The sequence below is a fragment of the Anopheles arabiensis genome, chromosome X (genome assembly GCF_016920715.1).
Source record: "Anopheles arabiensis isolate DONGOLA chromosome X, AaraD3, whole genome shotgun sequence".
In the NCBI taxonomy this organism is placed as follows: domain Eukaryota; kingdom Metazoa; phylum Arthropoda; class Insecta; order Diptera; family Culicidae; genus Anopheles; species Anopheles arabiensis.
Genome location: NC_053519.1, coordinates 8,221,863 through 8,249,832, shown reverse-complemented (window position 1 = coordinate 8,249,832; position 27,970 = coordinate 8,221,863). Strand labels below are relative to the sequence as shown.

General features: G+C 52.4%; 1 protein-coding gene across 2 annotated transcripts; it reads right to left on the bottom strand.

The window, feature by feature from the left end:
- On the bottom strand, window positions 1-27,107 carry LOC120905610 (titin-like). 2 transcript variants are annotated; one of them, XM_040316561.1, is made up of 10 exons: window positions 20,786-27,107; window positions 9,320-9,456; window positions 9,032-9,205; window positions 7,084-7,238; window positions 6,831-6,978; window positions 6,582-6,761; window positions 6,352-6,498; window positions 5,025-5,170; window positions 3,075-3,621; window positions 1-1,494 (listed from the first exon to the last, which is right to left on the bottom strand). In XM_040316561.1, the coding sequence occupies exons 1-9, from the start codon at window positions 26,184-26,186 to the stop codon at window positions 3,531-3,533; spliced, it is 6,579 nt and encodes a 2,192-aa protein (XP_040172495.1). In that variant the 5' UTR covers window positions 26,187-27,107; the 3' UTR covers window positions 1-1,494; window positions 3,075-3,530. The 2 variants fall into 2 exon arrangements, with proteins under 2 accessions (XP_040172495.1, XP_040172496.1); XM_040316562.1 differs by lacking the exon at window positions 3,075-3,621 and having other exon boundaries at window positions 20,786-27,106.
- Window positions 27,108-27,970: the final 863 nt, after the last annotated feature.

The window sequence follows — 27,970 nt, the reverse complement described above, 5'->3', positions numbered from 1 at the left end:
TTTGGTGTGTAAGTACATGTGTGAGTGTGTAAAAGAGTGTAGGTGTGTGTGTGTGAGTGTAGATTATGTTTAGTAGACGGTGGCTAACCCTAAACTATCTCTCGCAATATAGCGTGCTACTGCCTCCTGCTAGCCGCTCGCACTCCACCTGTCTAGCTTATACTTTTTTTTTTTTAAGAAGGCACGCTACCCTAGTATACAATATTTAAATAAAACATACAGTTAAACGATTCACATAGCATTGACGCAAAAAACTTGGGATAGGCAATTCCGAGTGATTATTGGTGTGATGGTTTTGTTTTTTTTGTGTGCTGATTTTCAGGGTTTTTTGTTCTTCTTCTAGCTGCTACCATGTAATTACCAATAAAAGACAAAGAAAGAGGGCGACAAAGAAGGAAAGGAAAAGCTGCATCACCAGCCAGCACGTGGAAAAGGTCGAGCGCGGGCCAGCCAGCTCGGGAGTGGGAGCTGGCAAGGGGCAAAACCAAGGCAGCAACCTCTTCACACCGCACACTTTGCCCCCCCCCCCTGCCCAGGCGACCCAATGGCCCTGGCGAGCTGGTGGCACGCGCTCGCAAAAATGTGTATGCGCGCTGCCCTCGCGATGCTGCCCTTGTTCCTGTTCCTCACTGTTTCCACCACGGCCGATCACTACAATTTTCCACGCACCGCGTTCATCCCCCGCCCTCCCTTGCCCCCTCGTCTTTTGGAGACGAGGATCCGGGGAAGGGGATTTGGTGGGCGATGTTCTTGGGTGATGATGGCCCAATGCAAAGTTGTGTAGCTAAGAAATATTCGATCGCTCCCAGCGATCCCTACTAACCGAAGCACCGCGGGCAGGGACACCCCCCCACCATTTTGGCAGGGAAGCGTACGCACGGGCACGGTTTACAAAACAAATGGGACGGGACAAATGATTGGGGGGGGGCGCTTCGTTTCGCCAGCGCATTAGTTTGGTGCGCCCAAACTCCTCCTAGCTCTCCTTACTGTTAGGCGCAACTCTCTAGGGGTTTGCTTATTTGCTTGCTTAATTCTAGGACCGTTTCACAATCAACCGCGTGACAGGTTCGGAAAGGGAGGGGGGGGGAAGTGTGGAGGGGGTAGGGAAGGGGATATGATTCATACTTAAACATGCTAAAATCAATATATGCGTACATCGAGACGAAGTTAAATAAAAATTAATCGGGAAAACCAATCGGGAAAGGGGAAGGGGACAATAAACAAAAGCGGAAAAGGAAGGATAGAATAGCTGGAAGGTGGTGCCAAGCCAAGGAGGAAAGGGATGGGGGGATGGTTTACCTTTAGTGGGTTTGCCTAGCAAAGGCTGGGTAAGGGTTTATCAAGCCTTTCCTTACAATACCGTTGAAGTCGTTTGTTTGGTTGGTTTTTTTTCAGTTCGTGCATATTTTGTTCCCCCACCCCAGGTGCACTTTGCATCACCGCTATTAATCGTATCTGCTGCGCAGCAGCATATAAAGCCTTGCATTATCTTGGCTGGATTTTTTGTTTGGTAAATTAAAAAAAAAAAACACACGCATCAGTTTTGTTTTCATTGTGCGCGAATAGGGATAATTAAAAAAAAAAAAGTATCAAAAATATGTATATTAAGTAGGACATGAAAAAAAAAAACACAATAAAGTTAAAAAGAAAATAGAAAACATCGACAACGGAAAGCATTTGGAAAAAGAAGAAGAAAGGGAAAAAGAGAAAGAAAAAAAGAAGAAGAAGAAGAAGAAGCAGAAGATGAAAAAGAAAGAAAGTTCAAAAACAGAATTAAAATCGGAGCAAAATCAGAAGCGACCGAGCAAAAGATATAAACAATATTGATAATAATAATAATAAAGAACAGAGTAGATGGGGGAATAGAAACGATAACCCAGTAGAACAATTATCACTCTCTCGTTCGTTGGAATAATGTTGCCAAAAGACGGGGGAAAAAGGGAATGGAGTGCCACACCAGTGCCAATATGGAAACATGGAAGCGCCATCGCAAAAGAAAGTAGGTAAGAAAGAGGCAAAGAAACTGGTGCGAAATGTTCGGGAAGTGTGAGGAATGAGATACGGGGTGAAGCGTCCAATTCGGGTCGGTGTTGCGTCCAATCGTTGCGGTGAAGAAACGGGTTAGCAAACAAAACAAAACAAAATAAAGAAGGGAAAAGGCAATAAAATGGGGGAATAAACAAAACAAAGCGAATAATAGAAGGGACAGAGAGAGAGAGAATAGAGAGAGAACAGACAAAAACAAACAAAATAAAGGGGGAAGGTGCCAAGACAGGCCAGGGGATAAATTGGAAAGGGTGTCGCTTTATGTTGGTTGGCTGTTTTGGTGAAAGCTGAAGGAAGGGAGCCTTTCCTCCCGCCCTGCTCCGTGCTCTGTGTGTGCCTCCGCGGTTTCCAGTAGAGCGTTTTGCGTTGACGTGCGTTTTCAGGGATTAGGAAGCAGTCAAAGAATGGGCGCTAAGGGCAAGGGGTTTGGGCTTTTGTCGTTGCAGTTTTTCGTTCCGTTGCCTGTCGTCGGTCGCGTCGTTTTCTTTTTCCGCCGCCCTTCGTTTTGGTGCGTTTGTTCGTTCGTCCCGTTTGTTTTTTTTTTCTCTTTCGATCTGGAGGGTTTTTTTTTTATCTTTTATTTTTGGTCGGTCCATTTAGTTTTGTTTTGTTCGGCGTCACGGCGTTTCGGTAGACAGTCTGGCAAGGGCGAGTTAGATGAGCAAAGCAAAGATATGGAAGGGTCGCGTAGGAGGAGTGGGGAAAGGAGGGAGGGGAGTATTGGAAGGAAGGAGAGAGAAAAATGGCGCTAAACTCTTTCACTTTCAAGGAAATAGGAAAAAAAAACAATAAAAAGAGCAGGGGAAAAATCACCCAGATAAGGGGTCAGCAACCCATATCTAGAGCGCTTGGCAAGGGCTGCAGTCAAGCTTCCTTCGCTTCACCGATCCTCTTCTCTTGTGCTTTCAGTTGCGTACAACAAAACAAGAACAATCAAAACAAAAACAAAACATCCTTTGCAAATTAAAAAAAAAAAATGGAACAAGCTCCATCGCTGTTTGCTTCCTCGAAAGCTCCGAAATGCTCACAGTGCACACAACCGACCGTGCTCGGACCGTGTTATGGGTCGCTACTCTCTTGCTCGCTTCTGCTGCTGCACGCTCAGACTGTTGGTAACGATCGCGACATTGTTTTACGCTTTGCTATTGCTGTTGCTGCCGTTGCTGCTGCTGCTGCTGCTGCTGCTCGTGCTGTTGCTGTTGGCGTGCTGCTGTTACTGCTGCTACTGCTGCTGCCCGCTGCTACTACTGGCGCTTACTACATGCGACCGTTCGGCTTCGCACTGGCAAGGTGCAACCATCTGCCACGCACACGCTCGCTATCTCATTCCAATCGCATCGCCGCGCAATCGCCCTCGTCGCCCCACCCACCATTGTCGCTCTACACACAAGGCACAAAATGGTCCGAGCCACAGGTAGTAATAGAATTAACCAAAAAAAAAAAAAAGTAGGACAAAAAGATGGCTCCACAACGCCCTGCTTGGGCTAAAAAATGTTGTACGTCACTTTGATATCGCCACACTGCGGGCAGAAGTACATTTTCTTTTGCTTTTTCTTCTGCTTCTCGCGCATCTTGCTGCGCACATTGCGTGCGTGCGTGTGTGTGTGTGTGTGCACAGTTTTTTTTTTGACCGGAGGGGGTGGATGGTGGGGAGCGTTTTGGGGCGGTTCCATATTCGAAATCGAAACGCCCCGGCAAATATTGTTGCGGAAGGGCACGCGGTGACGGCACGGGTTGAGCAGGATCGGGGATTTGGTGGGCGGGAGGGAGGGGGGGGGTGGTGGTTTGGGGGTGGATTTTTGTTGTTGTTGTTGTAGTTCGGGGAAGGTGGTGAGAAACAGACGATGAGAAGGAAGGGTAGCAGGGGTAGGTAGTTGGAAGTAGGGAGGAAGGACACGGGGAGTTGACGGGTTGATACGGACAGTTTGTTAACGTTGGTGGTGGTTTTTCGTTTTTTGGTGTTTTTTTTCAAAAGGAACGGATCAAAGGGATGATAGGCATAGAAGGAAAGAGAGAAAGAAGAGAGAGAGAGAGAGAGAAGAAAAATAAAGAGAGAAAAGAAAGAAAAACATATTAACGTTTATGCTCCGAAAAAGAAAAAAAAAAGAGTAAGAGAGAGAGAGAGAGAGACCGAGAGAAAGACGGGGATGCGGTAGAGAGATAGGAGAGCAGTCGCGCATGTGTAGATAGCAACAGGTGATAACGAGCGAAGGTAATAGGATGGTCCGCAAGCACATGAGCACGTGAAACGAAATGCGGACGCACAGCTTACTGCGTGCGATAGTGCGATGTACCGTGGTGTGGCGATATCAGCGAAAGAAAAGAAAAAAAAAGAAGAAGTGGAAAAGAAGAAGAACAAACACACACACACACACACACACAAAACGTCCTTCGCAGGACCGTGGCAAAGGTGAGGCGACGAATGATGGGGCGATGAGGCGGCAAACAGCGAAACTATGGAAGCGTATGTGTGAAGAAACAAAGCACGACAACATAAACGAAACTTCAACCTTTTCACCCTCCCCGACACTTTGCAGGCACTAGGGCACCACCTAATAGTACTAGCAGCTTTAACAGAGGGGGGGGGGAACAAATGCGGAATAGCAGGAGAGGCATATTGGGTTGGAGCAGGACGGGCGCACGGGTGTAATAGGGTGATAACAATACAAATTACATGATAATTAAATACTATAAAAATGTACCGTAGAGCTTAACCGACTAAAACAAAAAAAAAAACAGCGACAAAGTTTTGGGGAAGGATTGTGGTGAATGGGTGAAAGTGTTGGGCGGTAAGTGTAATGCCGTCGCCCGTAAAACACTCGGTGCCACAAGCCCAGCGCACCGGCCGCATGGGCGGCACTTTAGAAGGGGGGGTGGAAAATAGAAGACATTGTGCAAACAAAACGTAGGGCAAACATGGTGAAGGAAGTGCAGAGGGGGGAGAAGGTGTGGGGATGAGAAATGATTGGGATATTCACGTCAGCGTGTTGTTTGGGTTGGTGTAGGTGAAGCCCTCGAACTGGGCCTGATCCATCGAGGCAAGGATGTTCCGGTCGATGGGCGTCAGTCGCGCTCGCTCCCGCGTGAACTGCTTGTCGAAATACTGCGTATCGAGTGGATGTCGCTACAGAGACAGAGAGAGAGAAAGAAAGAGAGAGAGAGGGAAGCGGCAAAGGAATGGTAAGATAAAACATAAGCCTTCTTGTTGGGATGTAATAACTAGTGATGAGAAAAATGATGATTTCGTCGGAATCGATTCCGGCGAGCTCCGAGGTTTTGAGGAATCGATTCCAGATAGTAGGTCCGGAATCAGTTTCCGGAATCAGTTTCCGGAATCGGCTCAGGCATTGGTTCCGGAATTGGCTCCGGAATCGAAATCGGCTCCGGAATCGGCTCTGGAATCGGATGTGGCTCCGGAATCAGAATTAGCTCCGGATTCGGAATCGGTTTCGGAAATTGGCTCCGGAATCAAAATCGGCTCCGACATTCAAAACTAATTCACATTCAATTCAAACATTAATTCTCATTCCGGAGCTAACTCTATTTATGGAGTCAAGCCCGATTCCGCTACCGGAGCAAATATGCGATTCCGAAGACGATTCTGATTCCGAAGCCGATTCCGATCCTGGAATCGATTCCGGAACCAATCCCTGAATCGGCTTCGGATTTAACTCCGGAATCGGCTCCGGAACCAACTCCGGAATCAGCTCCAGATTCAACTCCGGAATCGACTCCGGAATCGGAATCGACTCCAGCATCGGTATTGATTCCGAACACGAAATCGGAATCGAGTTGGTCCGATTCCGAGCTCCCACCACTAGTAACAACATTAAACACGAAAACAAACAAATCCAAATACAGTAAAGAATGAAGCTTGGTGAATTAAAAGCTCTCTGTACAAAACATATAACAAGAGAACAAGAGAAACAATCTAGTACGGACGTCACACAAAGCGTAAATTTTTGCGTAAACTTTGGCGGATTTCAGCCATACAACCCTATAATCTTTTGACAGGAAGTTTACGCTCTCCCATACAAATCAAGCGTAATCTCTTTGAGTTTACGCTTCGTGTGACGTCCCTATAACAAAATAAACGTACTAAATGAGTGCAAACTCGGTCCATTTTCTTTGCTTTTCATTATAACAGAGTGGAACTATAAATTGTAATTGAAGATGTATTAGATTTTAACATAATCTTCGAGTTTAGCATTTAAAGCTAAATGAAGATACGCAAGTTCAAGAGAAACGTGTAAAAATAATTTAAAAACAATAATAACAATAATAAAAACCATTTCGGCTACTTACGACTTGGGGCTTGAATGGCGGTTCGACGGCGCGTCTCTCCAGTTTGTCCCAGATAATACTATTGAAGAATGGGTGATACTTGATGTCGCTCTCCTCGTCCATCGTGTTGAGCACACCGAGCCGTATCGAGGCGTCCTTTTCCAGCAGCTGGCGGAGAACAAACACCGGGTAGGAAAGTTAGACGAGTGTCCACTGCTCACCACCCCGCGGGAGTTTCGATGGAAACTTACCGACTGGAGCAATCGCAACGCCTCCTTGGAGAGATAGTGCGGGAACCACGGTATCTCGTTGCAGATCGACCAGAACAGCTCGTCCTCGTCGCAGCCACTGAACGGCGACTGGCCGACGAGCATCTCGTACACCAGCACACCGAACGACCACCAGTCGACGGCTTGATTGTACTTTTGCCCCTGCGAAAGAAAACCGGAGAAGCGCGGGAAGTGTTGTGAAGGTTCATTGCTATGGGGGGTTTCACTTACTTTGATTATTTCGGGTGCCATGTAGTCCGGTGTGCCGCAGAAACTGTCCGCCAGCTTGTCTAGGTAGATCTCGAGCTTGCACATACCAAAGTCCGCTATCCGCACGTGCCCGTCGTAGTCGAGCAGCACGTTGTCCAGCTTCAGATCGCTGGGGAACGGATTGAGTAAGGGGAGGGGGGGGGGGAGGTGGAACTTTAGCGTTGCAGCGTCACTTTTTTCTTTTTGGGCGAGTTCGGTACACATCAACACTCACCGATAGACGATGCCCTTGCGGTGTAGAAACTTCAGCCCGGACACGATCTCGGCGGCGTAGAAGCGGGCCCGCGCCTCCGGAAACCGGCCGCTCTGCTGGATGTGGAACATCAGGTCGCCACCGTTCAGGTACTCCATCACGAAGAACAGATGACTCTGTGCAAAGGGAAGATCGTCGCAGTTTGTGTGAAATTCGATGTGAATTGTGGTCCGTTTAGATTGCCATTCCAGTACCGGGACTGCTGCCGAGTCCTCGGTGCTACTGCAATTGATCCTCAGCTTAAGCCGAGTGATCGTGAAATCTTACTGGACGTAGAATTAATCTCAAAACCATACTCGCCTTGGTACTTGTCCCGTAAATAATGTACTCCTGACACTGATCGTGAATTCTTAATAAATTCGGACCACATGGCGATCTTGGAACAGAACCTCAACCTATGACAGTCTTAGACCTGATCCTGAATCCGTTCGTATGTATACGCCCAAACCTGTACTAGTCTTGAAATTGATCCCGAAACCGTCTTGAATATACAATATTACCAGGCCAGGCTCTCCTGAAATCTTTCCAGCTCAGGAACATACTTGAAATCATACTGGATATAGAATTGATCCCAAAATCTTACTCGTCTTGGATCTTGTCCTTAACCCATCGCGGTCTTGGAATTGACATATGAACAGATGTCAGCCCTGGAACTGATCCCCAACTCATACCGAAGCGAGAAACTATCGTGAACCAGTAATGATCATCCTGGAACGGGAAACGGTCTAAGGACCCTTAACGGTCTGGTAATTGATCTTGATCTTGATATGTTGGTCTTGGAACAAATCCTGAACCTTCTCTGAATTTACATATGAGCTCAAGCCCACAGAGCCCAAAGTCTTGGAATTGATTCCGAAACTGTCTTAGAGTAGACAATGAACTCCTATCGGTCCGGATACTGCTCATAAAATCTTACTAATTCAGTAACCTAACTTGAATCCAAATTGACATCAAATCTAATCCTGAACTCTTCCGGGTTTGGAATTAAGCCTGCATCCTTGTAGAGGTTGAAACTATTCTTGAACTCCTATTGTGCCTGGAACTGATTCTGCACTCTTATCTAGGACATCTAGGAGCAGAGTCTGAGCCCATGTCGACCCTAGAACTAACCCGGAACTCATAGCGATTCTAGCACTGATCATAAACGAGTAACGATCATGGAACTGGTGCCGAACTCATACTAGTCACAGGAACTGATCAAGAGCCCTTGTTGGCCCTGAAATTTATCCTGAAGCAAAATATTGGTAGTGGAACTGATCAATATTTAAGTTAAGAATATTTCAGCAGATTAAGAACTGTACCTTGACGTTTTTCAGTCAAAGAACAGATCTATATCAATCCAGCAATAGATTCCACTACCACAAAGGGTAGTGTCTAAACACAACAATCGGCTTAGATGTGCCGCGGCCCTACACACAAGTTTACTCAATTTGTACAGCGACGATGCCAAACTAGTTACAGCAAGAGCGCGGACAATGCCCTGTTTGCAAGTGGCGACAGGGTTTCCCACTCGAGCCTTTTTTGTACCTTTTTGCTCGCCCTGCTTGCTGTTGCCTATTTCAATCGTATCGCGAACGCTCCCGACAGCAACAAAAAGACCCATCCCGCCCCAACAGAAAGTCGGTCAATGGGTACAATCCGTAGGCGCATTCTACCCGCGCCAGTCGCTCGCGCGCGCACGAGCCTGTACAGCACGCAAAATAGAACACCGGTGCGGTACGAGAACGTTGGCCGAATTCCTGCACCGCTTTAAAAATAGCGGGTTGCGCAGTGTTCCCGCAGGAGCGCGCCGAAGCCAAAACACTTCCTCGTTTTCGGGACCGCACAAACCGCCGCGGCGCGCAAAGGTTGAGTAAACCCACTGAGTGTGCCCCAGCCCCGCGAACCGTCCCGCCCCGCCGCTACTTACGTCCGTCTGAAAGGTGCAGAAGAGATGGCACAGGAACGGGTGCTTGGTGCCGAGGGCGAGCACCTTCCGCTCGATCAGCGTACAGTCGACGTCGTCGTCCTCCAGCACGACGTCCTTCTTCAGGCACTTGATCGCGTAGTAGTAGTCGGAGTTTTTCAGCTCGGCCAGAAACACCTGCCGGAGAAGATGGGGTGGGTGAACAAGTTTCCCGATTGGCACAGGGACGCGTGAAAGGGAGTGGGGGATGTTTGCGAATAAAAAAAAAGTGCGAAAATCGCTCGAGCTTACCTTGCCGAAGCTGCCCTTGCCCAGCACGGTGAGGAAGTGGAAATCGTCCACGTTGTACTTCCGGAAGCGCGGTATCACGGTAGCGGGTGCGGTCAGCTTGCCCGTCTTCTGGAACTGGGCGTACGTGTACGACGTCTCTGTTGTGGGACGTCACAGACCACGAGGGTGGGTTGGTGGGTGTAGAGAGACAGAGAGAGAGATGTTGGGGAGGAAGGCAGAAGTTTGGGAAAACAGAGTCAATCAGTGGCGGCTTTCGTTCTGTCTGAGCGGTTTTTTTCTCGCTCTCTCGGTAATGAATGGCACATTGAGAACAAGGGTAGGGTGAGGTGCTTTACATGTTTTTTTGTGTGTTCAAATATTGTTTGCATGACACCTGTATCGAACGATCGCATTTGAAACACACATAGAAACACACCAACACACGCGCGCGCGTTCAAAGAGAGTGTAACACGTTTGACGTCACGGATAACTTGGGATAACTTTCTGAAAGTTCACTGTTTGCTGTCTAACACTAACTATCGTCTTACACACACATATACACACATACACACAGACACGCACACACACACACGAGCTCACACATCCACCCATTCACACAAACGGCACTACACCGGTGCGCCAACAAAAAAGTAAAAAAAAAAAAACAAAACTACTGATGTCACATTTTAATGCTGGTCCTGGTCAGCACCTCTGAAGAACAGCAGGCACGGAAAGCAGCTACAGAATAGGTAGCGACTGTACGCGATCCAGTCATTGGGAGCGATCGGCTCGGTCGTTTCCGAGTACACTTCCCAGTACTCTGGCGGCTCCGGGTCCTCTAGCGGTTCTGGGTTCTTTGCCGGCGCCGAGACCGGTAGCGGTACTGGGTCCTTTGCAGGTGCCGAGTCTGGTAGCGGTACTGGGTTATTTGCCGGTGCCAGGTCCGGTATCGGTACTGGGTTCTTTGCCGGTGCCAGGTCCGGTAGCGTTGCTGGGTCCTTTGCCGGTGCCGGATTTTCTAGCGGTACTGGGTCCTTTGGCAGTGCTGGGTCCTCTGCTGGTACTGGGCCCCCTGCCGGTACCGGGTCCTCTAGCGGCACCGGGTCTTCTAGCGAATCCGGGTCTTCTAGCGGTATCGATTCCCACAAGCACAAACGTTTCTTGTCGCACTCCAGTTCAGGTATCGAAGCCACCTCCTCCCAATCGAGCCGGGCGAAATATTCGTACAGCTCGTTGTCGATGGCCTCCAACTTCTTCGCCTCATCGCGGTCGGGCTCGAAGTCTTCGTCGAACGTCGCTAGCGTGGGCGTACCCGGGCCAACTGCGGGCAGCTTCTGGTCCGGACCGGTAACGGTGAGCTTCATCGTACGCAGCGTGGAGGTCTCGCACCGCTCGGTCACCTCTACCCGGCTCGTGACCATCGGCGACGCTGATAGGTCGAGCAAATCGTATTCACTGTGCTGCTGCTGGCGCGATTTGGTGCGGTTCCGGCGCTTCAGTGTCGACAGCTCCACAGACAGATCCATTCTAGGCTCAGCGCGTCCAACAGGGGAAAGGGTGGTGATCAACACAAGAATCAACAGAGGAAACAACAAAAACACAAACACAAAACAACTGGTGGATATTTCGGACACTGGAATCGAGCACTTTGCGCGTGGAATAGTGGCTGGCGACGGTTCGTACGGTACTGGGCGACCGTGCGCAAAAACTTCCACAGCCACCGTCACTCGGCTAGGCTTCTCCAAAGGGGGATCGCGGTCTCCAGGCGATACTCCCCACCACACTTTCAGGTGATTCGCGGTATTCTAGCTGGAACCGTTCACTCCTGCGATGGTGGGCTTTGGTGTGCGTGTGTTGGGGTGCATTTTTTCTGTATGTACATCTAACGTTACGGGGGTCCCGGGGACAGCCCTACCCGTACCTAGCTGCAGGGTTCCCGTAATGCCGCTTCTGGATGGCACTCAGCAGCACTCACCTGTTCGTCGTTTGATGTGCCTCTCTTCTAACACTGGAAGTGTGTGTGGGAGTATTATCTAGTGATTGCAAGAGATCGCAACAGCAACAGTCACCTATACCATCTAGGACACACGCGAGCGTTTTGCACCTGTAGTAGTTGTAGCTCTGCGACGGCCTCTTACTGCTCTCTTTTGTCTGTTGTAGTTGTCGTAGTGCGTTTTTGTTATTGTTGGTGGTGTTGGAATCATCATATTCTATTGCATTGCAAGTGCTGCTGTCCCTGCCTCCGACTCCCCCATTGACTCGTTTGTAAGCAAAAGTGGCAGAATTGTTGGAGTTGTCATTTTCAGCTTTAATCACAGTTTTTTTCTCTTCCTCTCTCGCTCTCTGTCAGTGAGTGCGCTCAGCGTGCGCCTACGCCCTGAGTACACCGCCCTCCTCCCTGCGCTTCCCCGCAGCAGCAGCAGCAGCAGCATCAGCACCGACTATTTCAGGTCACCTGAAGGTCCACGTCCCCTCTGCACCTGCTGCTAAGCCTGTTCCTTCGCACCCTCCACATTGTTGGACGGAAGCGGCACAACAAAGCGCAGCGGGCATGTGGGAAATTGTTCATTTGAGACTCCCGCGAGCGAGAGAGATAGAGAGAGATAGAGACAGAGCTGTGCGGAGTGATGAGTAGAAGATGACAAACTGCACTCACACACATACGAGCGCACGCTTTAAGCGACGAACTGGCGGGATGCGGCATGATGGGCCGCGCTGCAGGGAAATGATGCATGCGACCTAAATAGTTTCCCTCCCTCGGCTTTCCTTACCCCTCAACAGGGCGGTCGGGTGGGTGGGTTTGCGCTCTTTTGCGATATTTTCGACGCATTATTATGTTAAAACCGTTCATGTGTGTGTGTGTGTGTGTGTTTTTTTTTGGTTGAACATTTTCGATGCAGCGCTTTTCCAAAGCAAGTCTTCCAAATGGGGTTTCCTCGCTGATTTTGAGCTGCCCGGTGCTTGCAGGTCGGAGTTTTCGGTTTGGAGCATCACCACCTTTCACCACGTTTGTTTTTTTTGCACGTGTTGGGCGTCCTTTGTGCTTGCTATGGAGTCATCCAGGAAGTGGCAATTACAGATCGCTTCTGACCTATCGCTCGCTGGGTCATCTGGCCACATCCGGCAATTAATTACAGCCTCTGATTACGTTGTGCTTGCTGATTCACCTGCATCTGTACTCTATTGCGCTGCCGGAGACGTCCAATCAGGAGCGTTTGCAGTTCCGATGGCGTCATCTTCCTGGATCGCTAGTTAGTTACCTTGAATAGTTCGTCTCCTTGACTTACCCTCTGCCGGCTTGGAGGTGCGCTGCTGACAATGCTTTGCTGGAGCTTTGCGAGGGAGGGAGCGGGGAGGTTTATTGCCCGTTTTCCGGTGAGTAGTTGATCTTGGTTGAAGTCGCGACTAATCATCGCATCCACACGTGACACGGTGACACACGCGGACGTGTTGAACACGTGCTAGCATGTCCTTGCCGGTGAATTCCAAGAAGCAAAAGGTGTGTTTCAGGTATTAATTTTGCACCGCCTGAAATGACCTTGCTGCAGCAAGCAACTCATTGATTTTGATGCTCGTGCAACAAAGCCAAACACTAGAGCAAGTGATAGAAAAAAAGGGACACGCTCTCCGCATCAACACATGACAATTGGTCCATATGATTTGGCTAGCCGCATACGCCACAACAGTTGGGTTTTTTGAAAATTCCAATTTTTCGCAGAGCGTAACGTGTGGTGATGGGAAAAATGAAGATTTCGTCGGAATCGATTCCGACTAGCTCCGAAGTTTTCTGGAGTCGATTCCGGATAGTAGGTCCGGAATCAGTTTCCGAAATCGATTCTGGAATCGGCTCCGGAATCGGTTCCGGAATTGGCTCCGGAATCAAAATCGGCTCCGACATCGGAATTGACTCGGAGATCAGAATTGGCTTCGAAACAGAGTCGGTTTCGACATTTTCATAGGATAGCGGCAAAGAATCAAAATTTACTTGTAAATCATCTCTTCACATGGAGATTCCCGGACTTATTTCGCTTCCCACACTTCTTATTTAAATTGAAAAACTAATTCTCATTCCGGAGCTAACTCCATTTCTGAGGTCAAGCTTGTTTCCGTTACCGGAGCAATTTGCGATTCCCAGGTCGATTCCAATTCCGGAGACGATTCTGATTCCGGAGCCGATTCCGAATGTGGAATCGATTCCAAAGCCGATCCTGGAATCGATTTCAAAGCCGATCCTGGAATCGATTCCGGAGTCGACTCCGGAATCGGCTCCGTATTCAACTCCGGAATCGGCTCCGGAACTAACTCCGAAATCGGTTACGGATTCAACTCAGGAATCGGCTCCCGAACTATTTCGGGAATCGGCTCTGGAACCAACTCCGGAATCGGTTCCGGAATCGACTTCGGAATCGGAATCGATCCCAGCATCGGAATCGGTTCCGGAATTGATTCCAAACACGGAATCGGAATCGAGTAGGTCCGATTCCAACCTCTCACCACTAGTAACGTGCCCACTTGAAAGGCCAATTGCACTTAAGTCGCGTTGGCAAAGTTTGCATCACTGGCAATGTTGGATAAGACTGGATGCGTTTAGTACGTAAAAATCTTAGTTAAAAATGATTCTTAGACTTAACCTAATTACCGAATGCTTCCAACAGGGTTCTTCCAATTTAAAATGCAATTTAAATTCCAACGCCAAACAATGTACAAGCGCAAAGGTACAGAGTGTAGGCTTTATGTGGCAATAGTGGTTTCTCGCTAATTGAACATTTCGAAATGGAAAATATTTGCTTGCTTAGACAGTCTGAAGACGGTAGAAATAGCTAAGATATTCCAACATTCAAGAACAATCTGCTTTCGCCGTAAAAGAAAAGGTTTAATCAATCCATTGCGGCTGCGAGTCGTTGGAATGCATTATACTTGTCGTGTTATGGCCCAGTTGTCCAATAGGAAAAATTCTGACCCCTACATAGAATTGCTCTAGTATAGGTGGTAGTTTGCAATGTCTTATCGGTTAAGCAAGTATATCTTCGTTAAGCCGAGTACGAAAAACCCCAAACAGTATCTCCATCGGAGGTATTTGACGTAGTTCCTGCAGAAAAAGAAATCACTGCAACCGCTTCAAATCGGCATCGGCATGAGATTTGATTTCTTCACACACAGAGGACACACTCGTACAGACATACACAAGAGTGAACCGAACTTAACGCGACAAAGTGACTATGCGACAGACAGCGAGAGAGGCAGAGAGAGATTGATAGAGAGAGGAAGAGTAAAGCACAACAACCCGCAGGCACCACACTAAAAATATTGACACCGAGAATTTGCCAAAAAAGAAAGTGCAAACGCTGCCACGTGTACCCGTGCACTGTCCGCCGCAACCAACCCACCCGCCCACCTTGCCAAGGGGGTGGGTGGAGCGAGGGTGCAGGTTGGGAAGTGCACGGAAGTGTACGCCAGCGCGCGCGCCCGATATCTATACCTATCTCCTCCTCCTTGGCGGTGGACGACTGGGCCGGACCGCCGCCGCCGCCGCCGCCGCCGCCACTGCTGGTCGAGGCCGTGCCGCCCCCCTCGATGCAGTCGTGCTCGTACCGGGCGGCCGTACCGGACGGTACCGGCGCCTCGATGCGGTAGGCCGGGTTGGCGCTCGGCGGCACCTTCGACGGTGAGTCGCGCGCCTCATGCACACCTGCGAATGCGATTTTTGGAGAGAAAAAAATGGGGACTGTCGTAAGGGCTGGAGCTCCCGGGCGTCTGGAGCCGGAGCCTCCGAGCGGCCTGTTGTGGATCCGTGGGGATGTGAAGAGTCCTCGAGGCCTTTGGGAAGGGGGGGGGGGGGAGGGTACGCTCAGCGGACCTTTTTTTTTTGCTTCCCACCGTGCGAGACTTACGTACGCCACCACGCCGTACGTTTTCTTTAACCGTGTATTTTTCTCTGTGCGTGCGTGTGTGTGTGTGTGTGTCTTGTTTCTTGCGTCGACTTTTCCCGTGATCATCCCCCTCTGGTCACTTCCTCCCCAAAAAACCGCACCCCCGTCGTACAGCATCTCTTGCTTTCGCGCAAGAATTCGTTCGGCTTGGCACACACTCGCACGATGCGGCACACACACACACACCAATTTCATTCCGCATTCCACAACGGGAAAGGGGGGGGGGGGTTGTGTAGGGGTGTAAGGGCGTCAAACTACGCCTTGCCCGCCTGCGGCTGTGTGTTTGTTTGTGTGGCGAGCGAGTTAGTTTTTCGCTTTCGCGAGCGCGGTGGGGCGGTTTTTGTTGGCAAATATTCCACAAATTCGGTACGGCAATGCTGAATCGTTAATCGGGAGTTTACTTTTCGTGACAACGCGTCCCGTCTAGGTTTGCAGACGGCGATTGCACACAAAAAAAAAAAAAACACGAGAAGACGAAAACAAAAAAAAAATCGTTCCCGATCGATTTTGCGATGGTGTGATATTCAGCTTTTCCACATCGTCTGTGTGTGTGTGTGAGTGTTTGTGCTTTTTTTCTTCTCAAGTGTCCGAATTTGCTTGGCATTATTTTTACCTTCCACTAGCACCTCCCCTTTATGTCGGGGGAGAGGCTGGTGTCCGAGCGGTCTTGCGCGCGCGCTCGACTTGCCGCAAGCATAAAGGTCGACGGTGTACCTTTAGTGTCCCTGGGTGTGTGTGTGTGTGTGTGTGTGTGTGTGCTACTGCCGATCCCCGGGACTGATTGGGCCGGTCTACTTCCCCTCCCCATCCCTTGCCACTGCTTTGATTCGTTGTCTGCATCGGCCTATTGCGCGTCCTGTCTCGAGCGCGCGCGCGCGCGCAATGTTTTGGTTTTCTTTTCTTTTTACAATCATTTTTAAAGCCACATGATACCGATACAGACAAGCAGTGGTACAGACGGGGACAGGGAGCATGGTGTAAAGAAACCAAAAAAAAGGATTGAAATGAAAAAAAAAAATCAAAAAACAAATGCTACTTAACGCGACACGCTGCAGCGAAATTAGTGGCCGCGCGATGACGCGATTACGCCCGAACGAAAGCATTGCGCTATGGGTTGGGTGGTGGAAGTGGAGTGTTGTTAGGATGCCGCCACCCTTGGCGGCGGGTGTTCACAGCCGCTGTTCCGGCCGTTGCAAGCCGTTGGTACGCGCCTCGGTTCGAAACTCAATACAAAAAAAGGACGCCATTCGCTGGCACGCTGGCGGGGCGTCCTAGACCATTAACCCCAAACGGGTTGGACCAAACGAAAGCGGTGCTGATATCTGCATTTTTTTTGGTGAATTGTGTTTTTGTTTTTTTTTCCTCTCGTTGCCTGTGAGATCATAAACCTTTTTTTGTGTGTGAGTGTGTGTGTGTGTGTGTCTTTTCCGAGTCTTTCTTCTGCCTGGTTTGACAGGTCGGTTTTGGGAGGGTGATGGGGTGTGATAAATATGTACACCTCATTTGCACCCAATTGCTGGGTCTGGGTCGTGTCAACTGTTCGAACGATTTTGCCGCGAGACACTTTTGTCGCACAACAAAAAAAAATAAAATAAAATAAAATAAAATAAAAGAAAAAAAGACAATTTTTCTTAGAATTTCGCCCTGTAAATCCGATGTCTGCAAAGGGGAAGAAGGGGAGGCACAAAAACCGAGAAAGTGAAATATATGGCGGGCACGAAGCTCGCGGACGTCAAAGGCGGGACACACGGCGCATCCAATATTGCGTCGTACCGTCGTTATTTTCTCCTTCGCCGCACTCCGTGTGGGTGTTTTTCTTCGGCTTCGTGCGCGACTCGCGCGCCTGTGCAGGAAAAACACAGCCCGTGCAGCAGGAGAAAAACTATGGTTCAACACACACAGCGGAACACACACACACGGACAGGGTATGTTTTGGACGCATCCAGACGGTTCAAAGTCCGGCCGACGGTGAGATCGTGCGACCTGCCCCAGAAACCCGTACTCCCAATCCCTCTTGGAGACGCCTGACTCTTCACGATCCCCGGATCCAAACAAGCGGGGGAGGAGGGGTGGAGGCTCTAGCGCCAGAAGGGTAGGCCACAGCCCAGTGTGCTGGGCCGTGCTGGACGAACCTCGGCGGACGGACGAGAGCGCCTCGACGATCAGCTTCTGGTTGACGCCGCACAGGTTCGCGGCCAGCTTTTCGCACTTCTTGTGACAGTTAACGTCGCAGTCTGTCGGTCGGTCGGTACGGGAAACAGGCCGGTGGAGGTAAGCAGAATTAGGAGGGGAAATAAGATATAATTTTGCATTCCAAAAAATAAAAAGAAGAGAAGCAGCGTAAGCGCATAAGCGGTTCGATGAGCCGCCACCGTTCGTTGCCGAATTGCTGTGTTGTCACTGGGGTTTCGTCTCTCCTCTTCTCTCGACTCTCTTTATCTCTCTCTCTCTCTCTCTCTTGCTCTTTCCCTCAATTTGGGGTGGTTTAATTTGTCCGTGTCAATGCGGCAAACCCAAACATGGATCATTAAAATAGCCCTCGGGGAATGGTGCAGAAATTATAAGTGAGGCGTATTCACTAGTCAACAAGTTTATGACATCTCCTTTCCCCGTGCGCTACCGTAAGGCCCCTATGGTACCCCCGCACGATGAGTTGGGACATACAACAGACCGTGTATGTGTGTGTGTGTGTGTGTATCGCCAGCAGTCGCGTTGTAAGTAAGGAAGCTAAGAATAAATATTTCGAATAGAAATAGATCGAGAATTAATTAGCCTAATTGCATACCGACCATGATGGACAGTTGGCGTTCGCTCTGGGTTTGCGGCGGCACCATTCGGAGGAAAGCCTGATCTTTCGCGGTTGATATATCCGCACCTCTAACCATCCACTCGTTACAAAAGAAAAGTGGAGGAAAACATCCTCACCTTCACTGGTGCAACACATTGCAACAGCCCTCGGGTGCGGTATGCTGCTACTACACACACGGAAGAATGGAATGTGGAGGGTTTTTGTTGTTTTCTTGTTTTCGACTGTTCCAAGATCTGGGACAGGCGTGTGATGTCGGGGATGCTTCGAACATTCGGAGCATCTAAAAGGTGTGCAAATGCATCCCACACCTCACAACGAGTGAAATGTCACAAAATATTACAGAACGTTTTAGGAGTCGCGTGCAGCACCACTACTCGTGGAGTGTGTGGGCCGACGGTCGACTTGAAGATCGATGGACTCTGCCTTGCCGGATCTGGGAAAGCGGTGGGACAGATTTTCGTCGAGTCGAGATTTCAAATAGGATACTCCCGGAATAGAACGGAGGGGGCGTTGTACGGTCTCTTGACAATCCAATGCACTAGAAAGGTGCCTTGAAGTCTTGGTTCTTGATCCAGAGAGTGACTTCAAAAGATTTTCAAAAGATCTAAAGAACGGATGCGTAGAGAATGCTTGAACGGGCTCTCGGTGGAGTTCGTGGGATCGCGAAGAATGCCTTAGCAAGCCTTCGACCTAAAACTGAACTCCAACAACTTGCAATATCCCAACAAATTCCAATGACTTTCGACATCAAAGCTGCTAACCACGCTGCTTAGAATCTGTAAGGGTTGTGCCCCAAATACGCTACTGATTTGTACAGAATCTTAAAGTACACATTCCTAGCAGCTGTGCTCATCCATCTGGCACACTGGAATTATTTGCAACTTCATCTCGAATGCGCTACGAAACCAAGCGCGATCTTGAACTCGATCCGACGTCTATCCATCCGCTCAGACTAGCCGCCGGTGGCTGATCCCGGTGCAAGGCGGTACGAAAATACCGCCACTAGACACTAGCCGGTCCAGCGAAACTGGAGCATGGCAAACAAACCGGCACGAGCACGGATAAACAAATTCCACGCCCGGTGCCGCTTCCCAGATGAAGCGCACTGCGTTACGTGAAAAACGGCCGCTCGCCTGCTTTGGTGCAGACTTATTTTTGTTTAACACTTTACACTGTATATCCATACACGTTCGCCACCGTTTCGGTTACGCTGCGAAGCGTATCGCGACCGAAGGTAAACACGGCCGATGGGCAGATCTGATGCTGTTCCGCTACTGCCGCTGAACGCTTATGTCAGTGAGAAACTGAACGCCAATAATGTTGCCAGATGTTGGAATCACACGGGATTTCCGCCAACAACCGGGCAGAACCTGTCTGACGTGGGGCAATAGAGATTTTTGTGAATCCGACACAAACGGAGGTACAATAAATCAATAGAAGATCAATCAACGCGGCGTTTGTTTATAAACCCTGTTGATTAACCCAACGGTCGAGCTTATCAAATCGAGGGAAAAGTTAGATCACGACCGTTCGCTAGGACCGGGGGCCAATAAAATTTGCTATTCAAAATCCCCAAAATCCTCATCAAGACGTGACTCGGGTCGGACTACAGCCAGGGTCATCGTCTACCCCCTGCGCCCTCCGCATCCTTGGTAGCGTGAAAGCGAGAAGCCGCTCGGAGACGATGGTTGCGGGTCATAAAACAGCAAGATACCATCCACAACAAGATCCTCACCATCCGTACGGTCGTCTCGGACCCGATTCGACAGGTTTCGATGCTATTGCTTGAAAACTGGCGCTTGGTCCGAGAGATTGAGTTGTTAACACAAAGCGTGCGCACCGCGTCGGCTAAATGAGCTGCTTTAGTGTGGTCTGGTCGCGTGAATCCACAAGAGTCGCCCGATGCGTATGAAACCCTGACACAGCCTGACCGCTCTTCTTCCCCTACGCCGAATGATCTATTTTAAGCTGTCACCTCATGCCTCGCTGCCTGCGTCCAGCCCCGGAAGCGGTGCTGTAAGGCCCGGATCGCAGGATCGAAGGTCGGTGTGCTCTGGGTGTATTTACGCGAATGTCTGCCGATGCTCCAGGGTCACAACAGTCTGTTGCCACCTGTTGCCACTCGATCAGGAAGTCGCGCACTCCCGATGTTCGCAGTGTTTGCGTGTGTGTTCGGAAAAGGATCACCATCACCGACACACACACACACACACACACACACACACACACACACACACACACAGTATCAGTGCACAACGTCAACGGTGACATTGAACTTGACTTTCATGATGAGCGTAGCAGCCGCCACCATCGTGGCTCGAACGAATTGGGCATGTGTGGGAGTGCAAGTGTGTGTGTGTGCAGATCGATTAATCGATTGATCAAGATGTGCACGTACACGATCTCGCTCATCTGGTTGTCGTCTATTTTTAGCCCGATAGGACGGCAGTGTCGGCTTGTGCACTGTGGTAGGAAGTAGCCGCACCGTGTGTTATACCGAAACTGTTCGAATATCGTCCGAGCGTTAACCGTGCACTTTTCACTTTGCGTCTCACAGCCTCACACACTCTGTGTGCACCGGAAGGCCCAAGATCCAACACAGTTCTGTTGTTTGTTGTGTTTGTACTTTTTTTGTTGTTTTTGACAGAGATGGACACAGATGAATGCTGACAGGATGGGATGGATGAGATGCTTACGGTGTCATACGGACGGTCATTAGGGGACCCCTGCCCTTCCGCTAGGACTTACCGAGCGCTTTCTTCGGGCTGATCGGTGCGGTGCCACCGCCGTAGAATCCGGAATCGTGGCTGCTCGTGCTGGCGCTGCGCACCTCGTGACCGGCCCCGATCGACCGGGCCCGCTCGTCCTCGTCTAGGTCGGCCGGCGTGTTGTTGTTCTCGTCCCGGAGCGGGGCCACGAACGAGCCGCCACTCTTCCGGCTGCTGGTGCGCGGTTCCGCGTGCAGCGGTATCACCATCGGGTTATCGTAGATGTCCCCGAACGGGTCCGGTTTGCCCTTGGCCCCCTTGCCCTTCGCCTGGGCGCCCTTCGCCCCCTTGCCCTGCTTGCCGCCAGTGCTCGAGTTGACGCTGCTGTCGGTGGCAATGTCCGAGGTGGCACCGTCCATTGTCGACACCGCCTCGGACGAGGTGCGGCCGGTCGTGCTGGTCGTCGCCCCGCTGCTCGTCGTCGTCGAGGTGCTGGTGCTTTCGTCCTCGCTGCAGCTGCTGCTGCCGCTGCCGCTGCTGCTGCTGCTGGTCAGGTCCGCCTTCCGGTTGTGCCGGTGGCCGTGCCGCTTCACCTTCCAGAGCGGGCGGGGCCGGGCGACCAGCACGATCGGGGACTTTTCCTCCTTCGAGTAGCACTTGCGCATCTGCTCGAAGTTCAGCTTGACGCGCTTGGTCGGATCGAACGGCTTCTTCTTCTCCGGCTTATCGTTCGCCATCTCGTCGTCCTCGTCGTCCTCCTCCTCTGATGACCAGTCGTCTTCCACGCCGGAGAACGAGGTCTCCGAGGCACTATCGTTCGCGACGCGGGCTCCTACACTGACACCGGCGGCCGGTCTCTGCTTCGCTGGTTCCTCGTTCTCTTCGTCACTGCTCGAGAGGAACACTTTCTGCTGCTGCTGCTGCTGCTCTGTGGGTGTCTGTGGTTTCTGTTTGCTTTGCACTGCTTGTGTGGTGTGTCGATCTCGACCGTCCACTGCTGATAGGTCGCTCAGGTTGGCTAGCGTGCCGAATTTATTCTTCGTCAGCTTCGCCCCGTTTGCGCTCGGCTGCTTCGACGTAGCGCTCGGTGGCGCGGGCGTCATCTTCGGCGTCGTCACGATGGCTGCCGGCACCGGAAGTGCCTCGGACACTATCGCCGATTGGCATTTTTGGCATTCCTTCACCTCCACCTCCATCCCTTTGACGCCCATGTTGAGCGTGATCTGGTTGAGCTTCGTCTTCATGCGCTCGAGATTCTGCTGCTGCTGTTGCTGCTGCTGGGCCAGTCGACGCTGTTCCTGCTCGCGCTCGGCCTGTGCATCCGCTTCCGGTTCTGGTTTTGGCTTCGAACCGGCCGGTACTTTCGTTTTCACCACTTTCACCACCTTCTTGACGATCACTTTCTTCGTCGACGGTTCGTCTGGCTGCTTCCCATCGGTGGTCGGACCAGCAGTCGCCGTGGTAGTCACCGGCACGGTTGTGCCGGTCGGGCTGGTGGTGGGACCGGTCGGCTCGGGCTTTGGCTCTTTGGGTTTGGTTTTCTCCTGGGCCAGCCTCTTTTCGGCTGCGGCCGCAATGTTGGGAGCGATTGCTTTGATCAGCTCCTTCGGGGACAGTTTCTTGGTGTCGAGTGGAGCGATCGGGATTGCATCCTGCCCGCCAGGCACTTTGGCAAGGCTAACCTTGGACAACGGTTTGTCTGGGAGCGTTGATTGCTTTGTTTTTGGCGACGCAGGCTCGGGGTCGGAAGGTTGTGTTGCTTTGGGTGAAGTAGGTTCCGGTACGGCGGGTTGCTTTGACTTGGGTGAAGTCGGTGCCGGAACTGTCGGTACTTTCGCTTTCGGTGAAGTAGGCTCCGGAGCAGTAGGAACCTTCGCTTTCGGCAAGAAAGGCTCCGGAATAGTAGCTTGCTTTGCTTTTGGAGATGTAGGCTCCGAAACGGTGGGTTGTTTGGTGTTCGGTGAAACAGGCTCCGGAACAGTGGGCACTTTTGCTTTTACTGAAGAAGGCTCCGGAGCAGTTGGCTGCTTTGCTTTCGGCGAGGAAGGCTCCGGAACTGCTGGGACTTTTGCTTTTGTGTTAGTTGTCTCTGGCACGATAGATTGTTTCGCTTTTGTTGATGTAGCTTCTGGAACTGTTGGTACGTTTGCTTTCGGTGATGTAGGCTCTGGAGTGGCTGGTACTTTTACTTTGGGTGATGTCGGCTCTGGCACAGCGGATGCTTTTGCGTTTGTTGCAGATGCTTCCGCAACTGTTGGTACTTCCGCTTTCGGAGCTATCGGCTCTGATGTCTCCTTCGACGCAGACACTCCCGAAAGTGTGGAAGGTTTAGCCTTGGTCGGTACTGACTCCAGAACTGTTTTCTCTTCCAGCAGCTTCACTTTCTGCGGTGTCTCGTCCAGGGTGAGGGAAGAGTTAAGCTTCGGCTTGAGCCTGGGCGTCTCGGGTGGTGTCGTAGTGAGCGCCTTCGGAACCAGCGGCTCCGGTATCGGTACCAGCTTAGCCTCGAGAGGTTTCGATCCAGCCGCAGGACCCCCCTTCAACACTGCCGACTCTTCAGCCGCTTTCGGGTCGGGAAGCGTGAATACACTTTTACCCTCCGTCGGGCTTTTGGGACTCCCGACCGGTTGGGCTTCCTGCTGTTTGGCCCTGCCAGCCAGCCCAACCTTCGGTGATCCCGGCATACCTTGGTACGGTTGGCTGGGCGATGCCGGCGGTGATTCTTCTTCCTCGGTCGAGCGAAGCGCTACTAGCTGCTGTTTGCGGCGTGCAAACGACACCGTCTCCCGCGTGCCGATCGTGCTCCAAAAGTCTACCTCGTCGGTGGACCGCTTCAGGTCGGCCGGCTTCTTGCGCACCAGGCCCAGCTTGGCCGGTGCGAGTTTTGCTGGGGGTTCGTCGAGCTTCGGTTTGGTAAGTGGCGACTTGTTTGCCGGCTCCGCAGGCAGTTGCTCTAATTTGGGTTTGGTTGGCTGACTCAGCTTGCTGATTAATTCATTGGTTGGCTGTTGGTCGGTCCGAGCAATGGTGGGAGTTACCACAGCCGATGTCTTGCTGTCTGGTTGCACCAACGTCGACGGTTTCTTCGCCAGGCTTGCAGGAGATTCGGGTTGCTTTGGACTCGGAGGTTCACTCGGTGGTATCTTTTTAACTTCTGGTAATTGAGCTGCCTGTTTCGGTGCCACTTCTTGCTTCGCATTGTTCACGAGCTTCAATGCCTCGGTAGTTGTGCAAGGACCCTTGCCATCTATTTGCAAAGGCATTGTCGGTTTCTTGGCAAGGTTTGCGAGAGATTCAGGCTGCTTTGGAATCGGAGGTTCACTGGATGGCATCTTTTTAACCTCTATTGATTGAGCTGTTTGTTTCGGCGTCACTTCTTGCTTCTCACTGGTCACCAGCTTCATTACCTCAGTAGTTGGGACCTTCCGTTCCGGTAGCTTTGCTTGACTACTATCGACGGTGGTGGCAGAAGATCCTTCAACACGCCGTTTCACCTCCTCGGAGCTCTTGTCATCGCCCAGCTTCGTCAGGATGTCTGGCTGTTTCTTCGCCGCCGGCTTGTCACCCATATCAACGGACCGGTCCATTGCCTGGATCTTCTGAAGGGGTGGCATCTCGATGGATTTCGCCAGCCCGTTCGACGTCGGCTCCACCTTAACTTTCCCTTCCGGCTCTGCCACGAGCTTCAACGTCTCCACCTGCACCAGTTCCGGCAGTGCTTCAACCGTTTTCTTCCGCACGTACGTTTTGATGCCGGTTTTGGCGGTCTTGCGCGGGGTCGTCGCATCAACAGGGCCCGCCCCGTCGACAGTTGCCTCACTGGCGCCGGCCGTCGAAGCCTGCTTCGACGGGCCCTGCGCTCCGTTCGGTTCCGGCCGGTCCCGTATGACGACCTGCACCTCTGGCACGTCCTTCCGCGCCCCGCCGGGACTGGTGGCCGGACCGCCCTCGTCCGGTTGCTTTTTCTTCTTCTTCGGCAGCTTGAACACGGTGCACTCCTCGATCGATTCCAGCTCGGCTACGATTCGCGGCGCTACCGCATTCTCCACGATCACCACCGCTTCCTCCTCCTCCTTCTTCGGTTCTAGCGGGGTCTCCACATCCGCCCCTGCCACCGACGCCACCGGCAGCACCTTCGTTCGGGTGCGCTTGATCTTCTTCAGCTTGCGCTTTTCCGCCACCTCCACGCCCGAGTCCTGGGCGAGCTGTTGCTCGAGTGCCTCCTTCAGCCGCCCCTCGAGCGTATCGGGCGCTAGCGTGGCCGCTCCGCCCGCCGCCTTCTTCAGCTCCTCCTGGAACTGGAGCAGCTCGTCCTCGATTAGCTGGGAGGCGCGGCGTCGCAGCTCGCCCGCATTCAGATCATCGTCCAGCTTGTCCGAGCTGATGTCGGCGCAGATCTCGTGAAAGCTTGGTATCTTCACCGCGCTCTTGCGCCGGATCGTGCCGCGCCGCTTCATCACCGGGGACCGGATGGTCGGTGGGTAGGGCTCGACCGTGCCCGGCTCGCCGTCCCGGATGAGATGCTTCTCGAGCAGCAGCTCGCCGGGCGACTTGCTCGGCTCGGTGCGGGTGCGCGGCCGCAGCGACAGCTCGTCCCGGAAGTTGTCCCGCCAGGAGGAGGTGGTGCCGCCGGGCCGTACCGCCGGCAGCTCCAGCAGCAGCATCTCCTCGTCGAACGTCGGCTCGGTCGTCGGTGCGTCGGCCAGGGCGTGCCGGTCCCGGCCCTCGGTACTGCCCCGGCTGCCCCGCGACTTGCTGCGCGCCCGGATCGTGTTCAGCCGCACGACCGTGCGGTTCCGGTTGATGGTGGAGCGGGCGCGCCGCTGCTCGCTCCGCTCGCTCAGCTCCTGATCGCGCGCGGACAGTGAGGGCCGCTCCATCTCCGGCAGGTTGATCGTGGTGGTGGTGACGCCACCGCTGGTGCCAATCAGTGGGTGGTCGGGTGGACTGCCGGCCCGGCCGGTGTAGCTGGTCGGCGACGAGCTCGCCCGGTGGCTGACGGAGGCGGCGATAGTGGTGGTGGTGTGCAGGGCGGGGCTGCGCGCACTGCCCGCATACTTCGACGCGGACACGTCAATGTCGGCCGTGTTGATGATGCGTCGCGGCTTCTGGTAGGTGGGCGAGCCCGTATGCCCGTGGGTGTGGTGGGAGTGGTGATGGCCCGCCCCCGCCAGGAACTTGGGCGAGCTGACGCGCCCCAGTGCCGCGATCCGGGTGCTGGTCAGCGGCGTCTCCGTGATCGGTGTCAGCTTCGGGACGTACCCGCGGGCAAAGGAGGGGGCGGTGCGGGACCCGGCCACCGACAGGGGGTTCGGGAATGCCCGCGACACACCGACGTACGTCGGCGGGCTGTAGGTGGACGACCCGACCGACACCATCGGCGACGGGATGATCGGCGTGTTGCCGACGAAGTTGTGGTACAGCTCCGAGTACAGTGGCATCGTTACAGCGCACTTGACAAAACGGCCACAGCAGTGAGGGGAAAGGCTCAGCGTCAGTGGCACATTCCCCCGCGGGACCGCACACTTGATTGAAGACTGACAGTCGAGCCGATACTACGAGCCGCGCACACGCACACGGGGAAGCACATTTGACGCGCACACGGGCGGGTAGCTTGGGTTTTGGGTGCCCCTTGTGCAGTCTCAACACACAACGGCACGGCCGTAAGGTAAAGTGCGAGCAAGTATCGTATGTGCGAAACGTCAGGCGCTCCACGCCGTCCACACGCAGCCACACACTTTGTGATGGACGGGCACGGTTGATAGTAGTGGTGGGCAGTAGCACACGCAGTCTTTCTCCCGAGCAGCAGAATTTATTTACGCTTCAGTTCAGCCAGGCGGAGAGGATCAACCGCCTCCATCAATTCGGCATTATCTTCTCACACCCCGCTGGTGCACTCTCTCCTGTCCGCTTATCGTGCTGCCCGAACGCGTCTGCTCATTCTGCTTTTATTTTTATAGACACCTACAACCAAACACACACACACACACACGCGCGGCAACGCAGAAAGACACACAGCAGCACGCGCGCACTAAGCCAGACCAGTCGAACGGGCGGCGAGCGGCTTGGACAAATGGGCAAGGTTACTTGCGGTCAACGGAAAGGACCCGCACGCGCACCTTGCAGGTAGTTCTGCTGGTGCCCAACTGATCAGGCGATAAGCTACCACCACACAGTGTGTGGGAAGTGTTGGACCAGATAGTGTCGTAATAATAATTCAGCGTTTCTTTCACTTCGATTGCTACCGGAGCGGCACAGGACACGGCAAACGGTACGGGACAAACGCACACACGCACTCACACAAACACACACATACACACGCCAGGGACTGGCCCTGGTGTACCGTTGCTGGCGGCGGACACTTTTAAACTGAGCCGCCAAAGACCAGCAGTACCGTATCGGCTGTATTTTCCCAGTGTGTGCGTTTTTTGTGTGCTGTTGCTTCTGGTAGTGTGGCTAGTTCAACCGGGAGAGTATTTGCCGCCCCCGGTTCATCCCGCCCCGCGGACAATCCACCTGTCCCGATGGGTGTCCCGTGTACTGTATCCGTTGAAGCAGCAGCAGCCGCAGCAGCAAAAAAAGGGAAGAAAACCACACGAAAACGGGCCAAAAAATCGCGGCAGACGTGAAGAGACAGCCGCGCGAGAGATGCGCTCACACAACCCCTCGGTGTGTTTCGGTGTGTGCGTGTGTCTCTCGCTCTCTTGGAGTGTGCGCATTTTTCGGCTAAATTCCTCAAAATAGCATTCCCCCGCTTTGACGTGCGCGGCCGTGCGGGGCACGCTCTAGATCCCCGAGGGCTAAATGCGGGAAACCGGAGTGTTTGGCGTGGCGGGTGGCGCGAAGCGGTGAGCGGGCATGACGTCCCGAACCGAACAGCTGACAATGGTGCTCCTACTGTGGTGCGGTGCGTGCCGTGGTTGCGCTCACGCAGCCCGCCGTGCGCGCGTGTGAATCATCCGTCAGGAGTGACAAGGAGTGGACGCGCGCGCAAGACAGGACGGCCCCCTTGTACATAAATACACACAGCTCAGGTGCTCAGGTCGGTCGGTGATGCAATCGAACCCATTTGCAGAATGCCTGAGAGTGTGCGAGCGCGCGAGCGACAGAGAGAGAGAGAGAGAGAGAGAGAGAGAGAGAGAGAGAGAGAGAGAGAGAGAGCGTGTGAGATCGTGTCGGCTGGATCGGTCGAAAACCCCTGCAACTTCAGCCCAAAATCTGGCCA

Excerpts from the sequence above, each read along its gene's own strand:
- LOC120905610 (XM_040316561.1), bottom strand. The coding sequence starts at position 26,186 with ATGCCACTGTACTCGGAGCTGTACCACAACTTCGTCGGCAACACGCCG. Across the intron at positions 7,239-9,031 it reads TCTGCACCTTTCAGACGGAC|AGTCATCTGTTCTTCGTGAT; the intron begins GTAAGTAGCGGC and ends CCCTTTGCACAG. Across the intron at positions 6,762-6,830 it reads TGGCACCCGAAATAATCAAA|GGGCAAAAGTACAATCAAGC; the intron begins GTAAGTGAAACC and ends TTTCTTTCGCAG.